Source organism: Hyperolius riggenbachi, chromosome 9 (assembly GCF_040937935.1).
Source record: "Hyperolius riggenbachi isolate aHypRig1 chromosome 9, aHypRig1.pri, whole genome shotgun sequence".
Taxonomy (NCBI): domain Eukaryota; kingdom Metazoa; phylum Chordata; class Amphibia; order Anura; family Hyperoliidae; genus Hyperolius; species Hyperolius riggenbachi.
Window position 1 is genome coordinate 456,824 of NC_090654.1, and position 17,584 is coordinate 474,407.

Below are 17,584 nucleotides of genomic sequence, written 5' to 3' on the forward strand. Positions count from 1 at the left end.
TTGCCAAACCTGATCTGTCTGACCACTCTACTCTCACTAGAGGGCCCTTGACTCTGGTAAGGGACACTGTACTGTTAGTACCCACCAGCTCCTCTGGTGAGGTATTGCCAAAGCTATCAGTACTATTGTTGCACCAATCACTCATTGCTATTTGTTGTCACATCAGCTTCCTGTATACCAGTATTATAGGTGATTCTGCAGATCACCATATAATCAGGTATATATCTGCATTATAGGTGATACTGCAGATCACCTAATAATCAGAATTCTGTTCTTTGCTAACACAAATCGTTACAGAAAAGCAGACCAAAATGTTTATGGACGCACTGTGTAACCAGGTTGGGGCCTTGACCACAGCGGTGGATAATTTAACCATATTGGTCAATACCCAACAGACTCAGATCACCCAGCTGTCTTGGGCGGTCCGCCACCCTCTAGACTGCAACTGGACCAGTGCAGTCCCCTCCAGTTATAGAGCCTAGAATGCCTATGCCAGGAAAATGTTCAGGGCACACATCTGATTTTCAGAATTTCAGGAACCGTTGCCTCTCTTACTTTGAGATGAGACCTGTTTCACCAGGGACTGAGAGTCAGAGGGTAACATTCATTAAAACACTTCTATCAGGGAATTCACAGACATGGGCCTACAGTCTTCCTACTGGTCATGAGGCATTATCTTCAGTTCAGAATTTTTTCAAATCAATGGCTATCATATACGACGATCCAGATATCGCAGTCACTGCTGAGAGGAAACTTAAAAATCTCAGGCAGGGATATAACACCACAGAGACCTATGCTGCAGAGTTTAGACGGTGGGCAGTATCGGCTAGGTGGGGACAGTTTGCCTTACTAGACTGTTTTTTATCTGGGTTATCCGACCCCATTGTGGATGTAATGCAAAGTCATCCTGAACCCAAGACTGTTGATGATGCGATCTCACTTGCAGTAAGAATAGATTGCCGAATTCGTTATCAGAGGCAAGCTCGTGGTAGACGCCCTGTGAGGTCTGTTCCCGTCACCTCTCCTACTCCTTCTCTTCCTCAGGATGAATCGATGCAGATCAGACATTCTAAATTGTCAGAGGTCGAGAAAAATCGGAGACGGTCGGAAGGGCTCTGTCTATATGGCGCAGAAAAAGGCCATATAGTACAGAACTGTCCTAAAAAGGTGGAAAACTCTGCCGCCAAGGAGTAGCCAGAGGTACTACCCTAGGCGAGCCAGTGTTACCTCTATTTGATAATTGCTTACTACTCCCTTGTTCTATTTCCTGGGAAGATCAAGTCTGGTCTACCCAGGCATTTATAGACCGGCCGGTCGGCTGACGTCAGAGGAGCCGCTCGCCGCTCCTCATTGGTTGATAGGAGGGGGATGTGCCTGAAGGGTCTCCTCTGCTTCAAAAACCTAGCTGAATCACTCGCAACTTGTCTGCTGTTGCAAATACTTGGTGTTAGCGCTCAGACCTTAGATAGTTCCGGTGTGCTTTGATCCGGGAGGAAACCGGGGATTTCACACAAGATAGGAATTGTTTGATAGCCTTAAAGATTTATATTACTGTGTTATTATTTGTGCATGACTCTGGCTCGTTCTGACTACTCTCCTGCTTAGTGACTCTGTACCTCTGCTCATCTGATCTTGCTGCCGACTCTGCTTGTCTAAACCTTTCTGTCTCTGCCTCCTGATTTTGTACTGCCTCTGTCTGTTGCAGAACCCGATCTGTATGACCACTCTACTCTCACCAGAGGGCCCTTGACTCTGGTAAGGGACACTGTACTGTTAGTACCCACCAGCTCCTCTGGTGAGGTATTGCCAAAGCTATCAGTACTATTGTTGCACCAATCACTCATTGCTATTTGTTGTCACATCAGCTTCCTATATACCAGTATTATAGGTGATTCTGCAGATCACCATATAATCAGATATATATCTGCATTATAGGTGATACTGCAGATCACCTAATAATCAGAATTCTGTTCTTTGCTGACACAAATCATTACAGGTAGTGTTGGGCGAACAGTGTTCGCCACTGTTCAGGTTCTGCAGAACATCACCCTGTTCGGGTGATGTTCGAGTTCGGCCACATGGCCGAACTAAGAGCGCATGGCCGAACGTTCCCCGAACGTTCGGCTAGCGCTGTGATTGGCCGAACGGGTCACGTGGTTCGGACCCGAACGCGCTCTGATTGGCCGAACGGTCACGTGGTTCGGGTAAATAAATACCCGAACCACGTCATATCTCCGCCATTTGTCTGTGGGTTTAGCTTTGGGTAGGCAGGCAGGGTAGTTCGCTCTCCAGCCACGCTAGCCAGGGTCCCCCCCAGTCATTGTGTGTCGCTGCTGGGAACAGTAGTACACCGCTCGCTCAGCCACACTACATATAGCATTGTTTACTGCCACTGTGTACCTCGCTCAGCCACACTATATATAGCATTGTGTTTACTGCCACTCTGTGTACACGACTCAGCCAGACTATATAGCATTGTGTGTACTGCCACTGTGTACCTCGCTCAGCCATGCTATATATAGCATTGTGTTTACTGCCACTCTGTGTACACGGCTCAGCCAGACTATATAGCATTGTGTGTACTGCCACTGTGTACCTCGCTCAGCCACGCTATATATATCATTGTGTTTACTGCCACTCTGTGTACACCGCTCAGCCAGACTATATAGCATTGTGTGTACTGCCACTCTGTGTATACAGCTCAGCCAGACTATATAGCATTGTGTGTACTGCCACTCTGTGTACACCGCTCAGCCAGACTATATAGCATTGTGTGTACTGCCACTCTGTGTACACGGCTCAGCCAGACTATATAGCATTGTGTGTACTGCCACTCTGTGTACACCGCTCAGCCAGACTATATAGCATTGTTTACTGCCACTCTGTGTACACGGCTCAGCCAGACTATATAGCATTGTTTACTGCCACTCTGTGTACACCGCTCAGCCAGACTATATAGCATTGTGTGTACTGCCACTCTGTGTACACCGCTCAGCCAGACTATATAGCATTGCATACTCTGCCAATCAGTGTGTATATTGCTGGGATCAGTAATACTCCACTCACCGCCAACCACTATATGAGCTCACCATGAGTTCCTCAGAGACCTCCGCTGTGAGCAGCACTCCCAACAACAGCAACAGACAACGCCCCACGCAAGCTATAACATCCACCCCAGCAGCCAGTGGTCAGCAACAGCCTTCCCCGGAGGAGAACGTTGTGTCCATCGGTCCGTCGCCAGAGCGATTAATGAGGGCTGCCATTGAGGAGATGATGGGGCCTGATGTGGAGGAGGAGGTCTGGCTCAGGCCAGCATCCCAAGTTAATGTTGAGGACGATGAGGGGTCTGTGTCTGGGGATGTTGGGGTGGCAGAGGTGGTGGGTGGGTCAGACTCAGGAGAAGAGTTGTATGATGAGGATGATGATCGGGACCATCTGTATGTGCCTCAGAGTCCGACCCCGGAAAACATGTTGTATCGTGTGTTTAGGTACTAAAATCTGCGTTCCCACTTCCCAGTACTGCCCGCAATGCCCGGGTCCACGGATCCATATAATTTTTTGGGCAGCACTATCAAACTGTGGTACTATGAGTGAGTTGCCATGGTCCTTCTGTGCTGCCTGTCACACTCACCGTCTGTCTGCAGATGGATTGTTCAACACAGCTACGCCATCTGACATGTAGTCCTGGACCTTGACCATATTCTCCAGGCGATTGGTGTTGGAGGACGTGGAACTGCCCGATTGCTGTTCTGTGGGCTGCTGCATGGGTGTCAGAAAATGTTCCCACTCCAAGGACACTGCCAATACCATTCCCTTTTGGGCACTAGCAGCAGCTTGTGTTCTTTGCTGCCCTCCTGGTCCTCCTGGGTTTGCTGAAGTCAGTCTGTCGGCGTACAACTGGGCCTGCTGGAATTGTTCCATTTTTGACCTGTCTGTCACTTTCTTCAATCAGTTTTTTAACATTGTGTTTGTATAAACTGGGTATAAACCCAGTAATTGGTGTTGTCCAGATTCCAGAATAATGAATAATAATGAATAGTGAATAATGCGCGGGCCGCGTTCAATGCAGTCTAGCATGAATTGAGCCATGTGTGCCAGAGAGTCCTGCCAGACTCCTCTGTCTTCATGTTCTTGTGAGCGTTGTGATTGTTGTGATGCACCATATTCGTCACCAGCATCACTTTCTTCCTCTTCTGCTGTCCATTCCCGCTAAATTGTGGAAGTCCAACGTGCACCGCTCTGTCCCTCGGCAGTGGGGGCATCCAAATCCTGCTCCAACTCCAGCTGTTCCTCGTCCTGTTCTTTGTCATAGCTGGGACCAGCGTTTCCTGAGGCAGGTTGCCTGATGTTGGTATCATCACGCTGATCGTTTTCATCTTCAGAATCCCCCACTTGCATCATGCCAGCGGTTTCCATCTTCAACATTGATTTCTTCAGTAAACACAGCAGTGGTATTGTAATGCTGACTGTAGAGTTGTCACTGCTCAGTCACGCAACGTGGATTGCTCAAAATTTTGGAGGACTTGGCAGAGATCCAACATGGTGGCCCAATCAGATCCACAGAAGCTTGGTAGCTAGCTGCTGGAATGCGCCTCGGCACTGCGCAAAAGCGTGCTAGCATGTGCAGCGTAGAATTCCAGCGCGTAGGGAGGGACATCACCCAGCGAGCGATGGTGCGCTAGATTAAAGCTCTCCTGCATCTCTTGGTGAGTCCTTCAGAAGCGGTACTGGACTTTTAACAATGTTTTTTTTTTTTTTCCTTCAACAGAAGATCTGCCACGTTGGAGTGAGGAGGACGCTGCCGACCCCGACACCAAGCTGAACCCCGGCGAACTCCAAGCAGAGGATCTTCAGGAACCCTCAAGGCTTTGAGCAAGCTGAGGAGGATCAGCAGTCCCGACGAGACCTCTCCTCATATGCGACTGAGTGCAGTGGAGCTCCCCAGAACAACCTCTCAGTTGTCACTTTGTCACTGGTCACTTTGTCACTTTGTCATTTTGTCACTTGTCACTTTGTCACTTGTCACTTTGTCACTTGTCACTTTGTCATTTTGTCACTTTGTCACTTGTCACTTTGTCACTTGTCACTTTGTCACTTGTCACTTTGTCATTTTGTCACTTTGTCATTTTGTCACTTTGTCACTTTGTCACTGGTCACTTTGTCACTGGTCACTTTGTCACTTTTCACTTGGTCACTTGTCACTTGGTCACTTGTCCAGATGATCTCGGTACACCTCCTGCGATTCAAATTCCTGCACACATTGCTCTGGGATTTGGGTGTGATGAATGATGCATCTAACTGGCCACCGGAGGCAATTAAGGCCTTCAAAACATTGAAAGCAGCTTTCTGTTCCGCCCCTATTTTGCGTCATGTTGAGTTGTTGACGTCATGTTCATCCTCGGCCTCGCCTTGCATTTCAGTGCGAGGTGCATTTTCCACAGAAAAAGGTTGTGAATCCGGGCACAACATTTGTGGCTGTTCCATTGACCTTTCACAGGTAGAAGATTGTGGGGGTGGGAATAGCTCCTCCGAATAGCCCATTGTATCCTGAAAACTACTCATTGCATTGCTTTGCGCACACATTTTTTTGTCCTCATGCAAGGCCTGAGTTGCACCTGAAAGCGTGGCCTTCTCCTCCTGCGCCTCCTCCTGTTCCATCACGTCTGCTGCTGCTGGGTTAGCGTTGACGCCCGGTCCCTGTTTATTGAACCTCTTATCTTTATTACATTTATGACTGCATGGCGTTAAAAAGCATGCTATCCGCACGCTTCTTGTCCTCATGCAAGGCCTGGGTTGTTGTGTCTCAAAAAGCATGGCCTTCTCCTCCTGCGCCTGCTCCTGTTCCATCACGTGTGCTGCTGCTGCTGGGTTAGCGTTACCGGTCCCTTTTCCTGGAACCTCTTCTCTGTATTACATTTATGACTGCATGGCGACAAAAAGCATGTTACCTGTGCAAAGAAACATGACATTTTCCACATTTAAAAGACAGTTTTTCCTTTGAAACTTTACAATCAATTTTCTCAAAAACGATAAGCTCTTTTTCAAAAAAATTTTTTACTCTTGTACCCACTCCCAAGGTGCACATACCCTGCTAATTTGGGGTATGTAGCATGTAAGGAAGCTTTACAAAGCACGAAAGTTCAGGTCCCCATTGACTTCCATTATGTTCGGAGTTCGGCGCGAACACCCGAACATCTAGGTGTTCGCCCAACACTAATTACAGGGATATCTAAAAGTCATTTTTAGGGGTAGAAGGATAGATACAATTGTTTATTTCTTCACATTATTTTTACTTAAATATTACTTTTAATATTAATAATCTCAAATGCCTTCTGTTCTTCAGCTATAAAGTCAAAATCAGATATGTATCAGATTTTAAAAAATATGGTGACTGCTTTATTGCAGAAGAAGTAACTGTTTTTGATTGGTTTATTATTTCATTTTTGTGGACTAAACATTGCTATTACTGCATAACATTAAGCTATTTATACAGTTACATAGTTAGCTTGAAGTTATAGGGGTGTTATTAACATTTATTGTTATATCAGGCAAAGAAGTAGACAGAGACGGTGGAAAGATGTTTACTTCCGTTTTACTCAATAAGTTTTATGAAACGAAATGTCATGAAAGAGCATATAGAAGACAAGCCATCTGGGACACTTGTGAGGAGGGAGTTAAGGTCTGGGGCCGAGAGCTACACATGTGTACCATCTGCACATAGGTGGTATTGAAACCCAAATGAGCTAATTAAGTTACCAAGGCCATGCATGTAGATGGAGAAGAGGAGAGGGCTGAGGACAGAGCCTTGAGGAACCCCAACAGATAAAGGATGTGGAGAAGAGATCTGATCCGAGTCGGAGACAGTGAAAAACCTTCAAGAGAGAAAGGAAGATATCCAGGAGAGAGTGAGGCCCTTTATGTCTTTAGATGAAAGGATCTGTAGGCGTAAGGTGTGGTCAACAGTATCAGTTATGTTCTTACTCTGTACAGTGCCACAGAATATCTATAGTAATATTATGTAGCTCGTGTTTTGCTCTTACTTTGTAAAGTGAAACAGAATGTCTATATTTGGTGTATTTATTTATTTTTATTTATTATTAGATTTATATAGCGCCAACATATTACGCAGCGCTGTACAATAAATAGGATTACAGACAATGATAACTGGGGTGACAGAACAATACAGGTAACAAATCATAGATACAACAATACAGGTAATAGCAATAAGATACACAACACAATGCAGATAGTAGTACATACCAGATCATAAACTGGAATGGTAGTGGTAAAAATTACCAGTTCCAAATTCTGGGTAAAGTGCACACAGTCAAGTATGATACACAAGGGAAGAGGGCCCTGCCAAAGGCTTACAATCTAGAGGAAGGGGTTGGTGACACGAAGGAGGGGGTGCAACAAGAAGTTTTTGGCAGAAAGGATTAGGGCAATGTTGAGTTGATGTAGGCCTCCTTGAAGAAGTGAGTTTTGAGTGCTTTTTTGAAGGTGTTGAAGGTGGGAGCGAGCCTGATGGGCAGTGGGAGAGAGTTCCACAGGATGGGAACGTCTGTGATATAATGTACCACATGTTTTGTTCTTCCTCTGTACAGTGCCACGGATTGTCTATATTTGGTGTATATACCATTGTCTGTGATATAATGTACCACATGTTTTGTTCTTCCTCTGTACAGTGCCACGGATTGTCTATATTTGGTGTATGTACCATTGTCTGTGATATAATGTACCACATGTTTTGTTCTTCCTCTGTACAGTGCCACGGATTGTCTATATTTGGTGTATATACCATTGTCTGTGATATCATGTACCACATGTTTTTTTCTTTCTCTGTACAGTGCCACGGATTGTCTATATTTGGTGTATATACCATTGTCTGTGATATAATGTACCACATGTTTTGTTCTTCCTCTTTACAGTGCCACGGATTGTCTATATTTGGTGTATATACCATTGTCTGTGATATAATGTACCACATGTTTTGTTCTTCCTCTGTACAGTGCCACGGATTGTCTATATTTGGTGTATATACCATCGTCTGTGATATAATGTACCACATGTTTTGCTGTTACTCTGTACAGTGCCACGGATTGTCTATATTTGGTGTATATATCATCGTCTGTGATATTATGTACCACATGTTTTGTTCTTCCTCTGTACAGTGCCACGGAATATCTATACTCGGTGTATATACCATCGTCTGTGATATTATGTATCCCATGTTTTGTTCTTCCTCTGTACAGTGCCACGGATTGTCTATATTTGGTGTATATACCATTGTCTGTGATATCATGTACCACATGTTTTGTTCTTCCTCTGTACAGTGCCACGGATTGTCTATATTTGATGTATATACCATTGTCTGTGATATCATGTACCCTGTGTTTTGTTCTTACTCTGTACAGTGCCACGGATTGTCTATATTTGATGTATATACCATCGCCTGTGATATCATGTACCACATGTTTTGTTCTTACTCTGTACAGTGCCACGGAATATCTATATTTGATGTATATACCATCGTCTGTGATATTATGTACCCCATTTTTTGCTGTTACTTTGTACAGTGCCACGGAATATCTATACTTGGTGTATATACCATCGTCTGTGATATTATGTATCCCATGTTTTGTTCTTACTCTGTACAGTGCCACGGATTGTCTATACTTGGTGTATAATATATATTTGGTGTGTATATCATTGTCTGGGATATTATGTAGCTCGTGTTTTGCTCCTACTTTGTACAGTGCCACGGAATATGTATACTCGGTGTATATACCATCGTCTGTGATCTTATGTATCCCATGTTTTGTTCTTACTCTGTACAGTGTCATGGAATATCTATACTTGGTGTATAATATATATTTGGTGTATATACCATTGTCTGTTATATTATGTACCCTGTGTTTTGTTCTTACTCTGTACAGTGCCACGAATATCTATACTTTGTGTATAATATATATTTGGTGTATATACCATCGTCTGTGATATTATGTACCCTGTGTTTTGTTCTTACTAAGGATGGGACGAATCCACAATTTCTTCGAATCCGAATCCGGATCCGAATCTAAAAAGGTTCTCGAATATCTCGAACCTTTCGAATCCCGAATCTAACGAATCCTGCACATAAGAATTGTGCGATCCATGGTATAGTTGCCCGCACTATAGGTAGCTAGGTAAAGGTGTCTTCAGTATAGCTAGCAAGGAATAGGGGCCTTCACTATAGGTTGCAGGGTATAGTGGCCTTCAGTATAGGCAGCAGGGTATAGTGGCCTTCAGTATAGGCAGCCGGTATAGTGGCCTTCAGTATAGGTAGCAGAGTATAGGGTGCTTCAGTATAGGTAGCAGGGTATAGGGGCCTTCAGTATAGGTAGCAGGGTATTGGGGCCTTCAGTATAGGTAGCAGGGTATGGGGGCCTTCAGTATAGGTAGTAGGGTATAGGGGCCTTCAGTATAGGTAGCAGGGTATAGGGGCCTTCAGTATAGGTAGCAGGGTATAGGGGCCTTCAGTATAGGTAGCAGGCTATGGGGGGCTTCAGTATAGGCAGCAGGGTATAGGGGCCTTCAGTAAAGGTAGCAGGGTATAGGGGGCTTCAGTATAGTTAGCAGGCTATGGGGGGCTTCAGTATAAATAGCTGGGTAAGGGGGCTTCAATATAGGCAGCAGGCTATGGGGGTGCTTCAGTATAGTTAGCAGGCTATGGGGGGGCTTCAGTATAGGTAGCTGGGTAAGGGGACTTCAGTATAGGTAGCAGGCTATGGGGGTGCTTCAGTATAGGTAACAGGCCATGGGGGGCTTCAGTATAGGTAGCAGGCTATGGGGGGGCTTCAGTATAGGTAGCAGGCTATGGGGGGGCTTCAGTATAGGTAACAGGCTATGGGGGGCTGCAGTATAGGTAGCAGGCTATGGGGGGCTTCAGTATGGGGGGCTTCAGCATAGTTAGCAGGCTATGGGGGGGCTTTAGTATAGGTAGCAGGCTATGGGGGGCTTCAGTATGGGGGGCTTCAGTATAGTTAGCAGGCTATGGGGGCTTAAGTATAAGTAGCAGGCTATGGGGGCTTTAGTATAGGTAGCAGGATATGGGGGGCTTCAGTATAGATAGCAGGCTATGGGGGTTTCGTATGGGGGCTTCAGTATAGATAGCAGGCTATGGGTGGCACATATCCTTCTCCCTCCCCCCGCAGCCTCCTCCGCTCGTCCCCCTGCATACATAAGGAGAAGCAGCCTCTCACCTCCAGCATCAGCGTGGAGCCCGGAGCGGCAGACTTCTCCCTTCACTTCCTGGTTCCCCCTAGTGGCCACTGGACCGACTCTTACTGATGACGCGTAGTAAGAGCCGGTCACTAGGGGAAATAAGGAAGTCTGGAGGAGGTCTGCCGCTCCGGGCTCCACGCTGGAGGTGAGAGGCTGCTTCCTCTTATTTATGCGGCAGGCGAGCGGAGGCGGCGCGGGGAGCGGGAGGAGGGCAATTGCGAGCGGGTGAAGCGGCGAATGCACGACGATGCAGCGTCGGGATTCGGCGGATTCGGCGAACGGAAAATGGCGTCGGGATTCGATTCCACGAATCTCGAATATTTCCTAATATTCGAGGGATTCGTGGATTCGCCGGATTCGTCGTCCCATCTCTAGTTCTTACTTTGTACAGTGCCACGATATATCTATATTTGGTGTATATACCATCGTCTGTGATATTCTGTACCCTGTGTTTTGTTCTTACTCTGTACAGTGCCACGAATATCTATACTTGGTGTATAATATATATTTGGTGTATATACCATTGTCTGTTATATTATGTACCCTGTGTTTTGTTCTTACTCTGTACAGTGCCACAGAATATCTATACTTGGTGTATAATATATATTTGGTGTATATACCATAGTCTGTGATATTATGTACCCTGTGTTTTGTTCTTACTCTGTACAATGCCACAGAATATCTATACTTGGTGTATAATATATATTTGGTGTATATACCATAGTTTGTGATATTATGTACCCTGTGTTTTGCTCCTACTCTGTACAGTGTCATGGAATATCTATACTTGGTGTATAATATATATTTGGTGTGTATATCATTGTCTGGGATATTATGTAGCTCGTGTTTTGCTCCTACTCTGTACAGTGCCACGGAATATGTATACTCGGTGTATATACCATCGTCTGTGATCTTATGTATCCTATGTTTTGTTCTTACTCTGTACAGTGCCACAGAATGTCAATATTTGGTGTATATACCATTGTCTGTGATATTATGTACCCGGTTTTCTGCTCTTACTCTGTACAGTGCCACGGAATATCTATATTTGATGTATATACCATCGTCTGTGATATTATGTACCCTGTGTTTTGTTTTTACTCTGTACAGTGCCACGGAATATCTATACTTTGTGTATAATATATATTTGGTGTGTATACCATTGTCTGGGATATTATGTACCCTGTGTTTTGCTCTTACTCTGTACAGTGCCACGGAATATCTATACTTTGTGTATAATATATATTTGGTGTGTATACCATTGTCTGGGATATTATGTACCCTGTGTTTTGCTCTTACTCTGTACAGTGCCACAGAATATCTATACTTGGTGTATAATATATATTTGGTGTATATACCATAGTTTGTGATATTATGTACCCTGTGTTTTGTTCTTACTCTGTACAGTGCCACGGAATATGTATACTTGGTGTATAATATATATTTGGTGTATATACCATTGTCTGTGATATCATGTACCCTGTGTTTTGTTCTTACTCTGTACAGTGCCACGGAATATTTATATTTGGTGTATAATATATATTTGGTGTGTATATCATTTTCTGGGATATTATGTAGCTCGTGTTTTGCTCCTACTCTGTACAGTGCCACGGAATATCTATACTTTGTGTATAATATATATTTGGTGTGTATACCATTGTCTGTGATATTATGTACCCTGTGTTTTGTTCTTACTCTGTACAGTGCCACGGAATATGTATACTTGGTGTATAATATATATTTGGTGTATATACCATTGTCTGTGATATCATGTACCCTGTGTTTTGCTCTTAGTCTGTACAGTGCCACGGATTGTCTATATATTTGGTGTATAATATATATTTGGTGTATATACCATCGTCTGTGATATTATGTACCCTGTGTTTTGTTCTTACTCTGTACAGTGCCACGGAATATCTATACTTGGAGTATAATATATATTTGGTGTATATACCATCGTCTGTGATATTATGTACCCTGTGTTTTGTTCTTACTAAGGATGGGACGAATCCACAATTTCTTCGAATCCGAATCCGGATCCGAATCTAAAAAGGTTCTCGAATATCTCGAACCTTTCGAATCCCGAATCTAACGAATCCTGCACATACGAATTGTGCGATCCATGGTATAGTTGCCCGCACTATAGGTAGCTAGGTAAAGGTGTCTTCAGTATAGCTAGCAAGGTATAGGGGCCTTCACTATAGGTTGCAGGGTATAGTGGCCTTCAGTATAGGCAGCAGGGTATAGTGGCCTTCAGTATAGGCAGCCGGGTATAGTGGCCTTCAGTATAGGCAGCAGGGTATAGGGGTCTTCAGTATAGGCAGCAGGGTATAGGGGCCTTCAGTATAGGTAGCAGAGTATAGGGTGCTTCAGTATAGGTAGCAGGGTATAGGGGCCTTCAGTATAGGCAGCAGGGTATAGGGGCCTTTAGTATAGGTAGCAGGGTATTGGGGCCTTCAGTATAGGTAGCAGGGTATGGGGGCCTTCAGTATAGGTAGTAGGGTATAGGGGCCTTCAGTATAGGTAGCAGGGTATAGGGGCCTTCAGTATAGGTAGCAGGGTATAGGGGCCTTCAGTATAGGTAGCAGGCTATGGGGGGCTTCAGTATAGGCAGCAGGGTATAGGGGCCTTCAGTAAAGGTAGCAGGGTATAGGGGGCTTCAGTATAGTTAGCAGGCTATGGGGGGCTTCAGTATAAATAGCTGGGTAAGGGGGCTTCAATATAGGCAGCAGGCTATGGGGGTGCTTCAGTATAGTTAGCAGGCTATGGGGGGGCTTCAGTATAGGTAGCTGGGTAAGGGGACTTCAGTATAGGTAGCAGGCTATGGGGGTGCTTCAGTATAGGTAACAGGCCATGGGGGGCTTCAGTATAGGTAGCAGGCTATGGGGGGGCTTCAGTATAGGTAGCAGGCTATGGGGGGGCTTCAGTATAGGTAACAGGCTATGGGGGGCTGCAGTATAGGTAGCAGGCTATGGGGGGCTTCAGTATGGGGGGCTTCAGCATAGTTAGCAGGCTATGGGGGGGCTTTAGTATAGGTAGCAGGCTATGGGGGGCTTCAGTATGGGGGGCTTCAGTATAGTTAGCAGGCTATGGGGGCTTAAGTATAAGTAGCAGGCTATGGGGGCTTTAGTATAGGTAGCAGGATATGGGGGGCTTCAGTATAGATAGCAGGCTATGGGGGTTTCGTATGGGGGCTTCAGTATAGATAGCAGGCTATGGGTGGCACATATCCTTCTCCCTCCCCCCGCAGCCTCCTCCGCTCGTCCCCCTGCATACATAAGGAGAAGCAGCCTCTCACCTCCAGCATCAGCGTGGAGCCCGGAGCGGCAGACTTCTCCCTTCACTTCCTGGTTCCCCCTAGTGGCCACTGGACCGACTCTTACTGATGACGCGTAGTAAGAGCCGGTCACTAGGGGAAATAAGGAAGTGTGCAGGAGGTCTGCCGCTCCGGGCTCCACGCTGGAGGTGAGAGGCTGCTTCCTCTTATTTATGCGGCAGGCGAGCGGAGGCGGCGCGGGGAGCGGGAGGAGGGCAATTGCGAGCGGGTGAAGCGGCGAATGCACGACGATGCAGCGTCGGGATTCGGCGGATTCGGCGAACGGAAAATGGCGTCGGGATTCGATTCCACGAATCTCGAATATTTCCTAATATTCGAGGGATTCGTGGATTCGCCGGATTCGTCGTCCCATCTCTAGTTCTTACTTTGTACAGTGCCACGGAATATCTATATTTGGTGTATATACCATCGTCTGTGATATTATGTACCCTGTGTTTTGTTCTTACTCTGTACAGTGCCACAGAATATCTATACTTGGTGTATAATATATATTTGGTGTATATACCATCGTCTGTGATATTATGTACCCTGTGTTTTGCTCTTACTCTGTACAGTGTCATGGAATATCTATACTTTGTGTATAATATATATTTGGTGTGTACACCATTGTCTGGGATATTATGTACCCTGTGTTTTGCTCTTACTCTGTACAGTGTCATGGAATATCTATACTTTGTGTATAATATATATTTGGTGTGTATACCATCGTCTGTGATATTATGTACCCTGTGTTTTGCTCCTACTCTGTACAGTGTCATGGAATATCTATACTTTGTGTATAATATATATTTGGTGTGTATACCATTGTCTGTGATATTATGTACCCTGTGTTTTGCTCTTACTCTGTACAGTGTCATGGAATATCTATACTTTGTGTATAATATATATTTGGTGTGTATACCATCGTCTGTGATATTATGTACCCTGTGTTTTGCTCCTACTCTGTACAGTGTCATGGAATATCTATACTTTGTGTATAATATATATTTGGTGTATATACCATAGTTTGTGATATTATGTACCCTGTGTTTTGCTCCTACTCTGTACAATGCCACAGAATATCTATACTTGGTGTATAATATATATTTGGTGTATATACCATAGTTTGTGATATTATGTACCCTGTGTTTTGCTCCTACTCTGTACAGTGTCATGGAATATCTATACTTTGTGTATAATATATATTTGGTGTGTATACCATTGTCTGTGATATTATGTACCCTGTGTTTTGCTCTTACTCTGTACAGTGCCACGGAATTGCTGTGATATAATTAGGGCAGCTCAATATGCAAAAATACTTCTGCAAACATTTTAGGTTTAACAAATGGTAAATATCTCACCTGTAGCCAACTGCTCCATCATATATGGTGTCATTCAGGTTAATCACTTGCCCGTCAGCTAGAAGGAACTGCTGGCCAGCTGGGGCGTTATAAGACACCAGGCCATCTAATAAAAACAAGGACACAAATTATCATCAATAATCATTCCCTCTTCCCGCTGTTCTCCCTTCAGCCACACTGCATATGGGGAATATATACTGGGAACATGGGAGATGCTTGGACCAGCCTTCCAGCCATCACAACTCAAAGTCTCTCAGCCTATTGTTGCAACACTTCACTGTCAACAATGCTGCTTGCTCCTTAAAATACCCCCCCTGGCCTCTTGGGGATGGTGTTTAGCTCAATCTATGCTGCACTTGTGGCTGCTTAAAGAGACTCTGAAGTCTCTACAAAATCCTAATTTTATAACAAAATCCTGATTAACATATTAGCCCTACCTAAACCGCCACATTCCCGCCGATGTAATCAATCTGAATCCCCCCAAACTCCCTGGGGGGCAATCCGGGCAGCACTTCCGTGAGAGGCAGAGCTATGAGCCGCAATTCTCCCTCTTAGCGCGTCTGTCAGGCCTCTCCCCTGCCCCTCTCAGTCCTCCTTCACTGAGAGGGGCGGGGGAGAGGCGGAGATACGCGCTGACAGATGCGTGTAGAGGCAGGGCTGCAGCTCATAGCTCTGCCTCACACGGAAGCGCACAGGGCAGCAAAACGACCAAGAAAGTCGTGGATTTTGCAGGGTAGAGGGAGGGCAAGTTTGGGGGGATTTAGATAGTGTACAGCATCGGGCATGCAGCGGTTTAGGTAGGGCTATGATGTTAATCAGGATTTTGTCATAAAAAAAGGATTTTTAAGAGACTTCAGTGTCTCTTTAAGCCTGATAGTGCATAAATATTACTACAAAGGCTCCACTGGCGTAACAATAGGGGATGCGACCCCTGACGTCGCGGGGGGCCCGCTCAGGGACTTTTGGGGGGCAGGAGGGGTCACAGCATAAGAGGAGAGTGTGGCAGATTGGTGGGGAGGGGGGAAATCCCCCCCCCCTCACCTCAGGCTCTTCTCTCAGCACTCCCCTCCTGCAAGCATTGGTGGCAGCCGGAGCTCTTCCGTTCTCTAAGAGCTTCATGCAACTTCCTGTGTAAATAGGAAGTTGCTCTTAGAGAACGGAAGAGCTCCGGCGAGAAGGAGGTAATGTATTCAGCCTGCCTCCGCCGCCGCTGCTGCTGCCCGCTGCCACCAATGTGATGAAACCAAATCATAATATCATCATTTTTTTTTCGCTTCAGTGTCTCTTTAAACCTAGCGTTTTTGCTCCTAAACACCTGTACTACACCGGTATTTTACAGTTTTTTAGTTAGCTAGCTTGTATTTTGATTTTAGTCAGTGTGACAGTCAGACTCAGTGCTGCAGCTGCTAGGCTAGGTTAGGGCCTGCTGTGTGCACAGGCTGGGCCTGCTGCCAGCCTTAGCTACAGTATAGCTTGTAGGTTAGGGTTTAGATGACTGTACTACTACTAGTCTTATTGTGTAGTTGGACAAAAAGTAGGGATAATAAAAATTGCACCCTGCAGAAAGAAAAACACAGAGACCAGGGGCCCCAACCGTCCTGTTTTCGCCGGGACGGTCACGGGTTGGGGGAGGGGTCCCGCTGTCCCGGGATAGCCCCCTTATGTCCCGGCGGCAGCGGAGGTAAAAAAAAAGGATTGAGGCGCCAGCCGGCGGCTGTGGTGTGTGGGATGCAGTCTGGAATAATAGTGTCCCTCCCTCCCTCCGAATGTGCCCCCCCAGTGTCCCCCTGTATGGAGAGATATGAGCGCAGCAGAGCGGGCAGTCTTACCATTCCTCCTCGCGTACGGGCATCTCGTCTTCTCTGCTTCCTGTGACGTCACATATATATACATATATATATATATATATATATATATATATATATATATATATATATATATATATATATATATATATATATATATATATATACATGTATACATATATATATATTTGACAGGGGGTGTGGTTGGGGGTGTGTCAGGGGTGTGGCTTAAGTGTCCCGGTTTCTCATCTCAAAAAGTTGGGAGGTATGAGAGACAACAGGAGCCCAGATGGTGCAGTGTGTCCCAGTACCAGAAGTATGTAAAATATGCGAATGTATTATACTCACAAAGGTGGGTTGCAGAAGGGCAACCGACCACTAGAAGCAGGTGGAGATGTATAACCCCGCCTCCACTCGGGTGACTAGACGGAGCTGGTGATGGTCGCACTCTTGGGAAAAAGCAAACCTCTATAGAGGCGCCTTATTTGTGGCTACGGGCACTGTTGGGCACTGCTGTTTGGCCTGGGGAGGTGGGCGTGCACCCACGAAGCGTGTTGCCAGTGCAGTGGAATTCTATTGATACGTGAATTTGTCTTCATTGAGGTAAGCCACCTCACTTTTTTCATTTTATTTGTTTTTGACGTATTTTGTCTGCTCTGGGCGCCTCTTCCCCCTTTACCTCATTGTGTAGTTAGTTGTTAGAGAGAGTACTACTACTGTTTTACCTTCATTTACTACAGACAGTTACTGCAGTGCTGTTGTTAGAGTCAGTCAGTGTGTGACAAATAGACAGACAGTTAGTGTGTGCTCCTGTCACTCAGTCAGCTGAAGTTCTACTA

The 17,584-nt window shown here is 45.4% G+C and overlaps 1 protein-coding gene across 2 annotated transcripts in view; it reads right to left on the reverse strand.

Moving 5' to 3' along the window:
- DDR2 (discoidin domain receptor tyrosine kinase 2) overlaps window positions 1-17,584 on the reverse strand; it is a 549,319-nt gene that overhangs the window by 243,576 nt on the left and 288,159 nt on the right. For both annotated transcript variants that reach the window (XM_068251775.1, XM_068251776.1), the window contains one exon: window positions 14,941-15,046. In XM_068251775.1, the coding sequence (XP_068107876.1) occupies window positions 14,941-15,046 (106 nt within the window). The remainder of the gene's footprint in view (window positions 1-14,940; window positions 15,047-17,584) is intronic.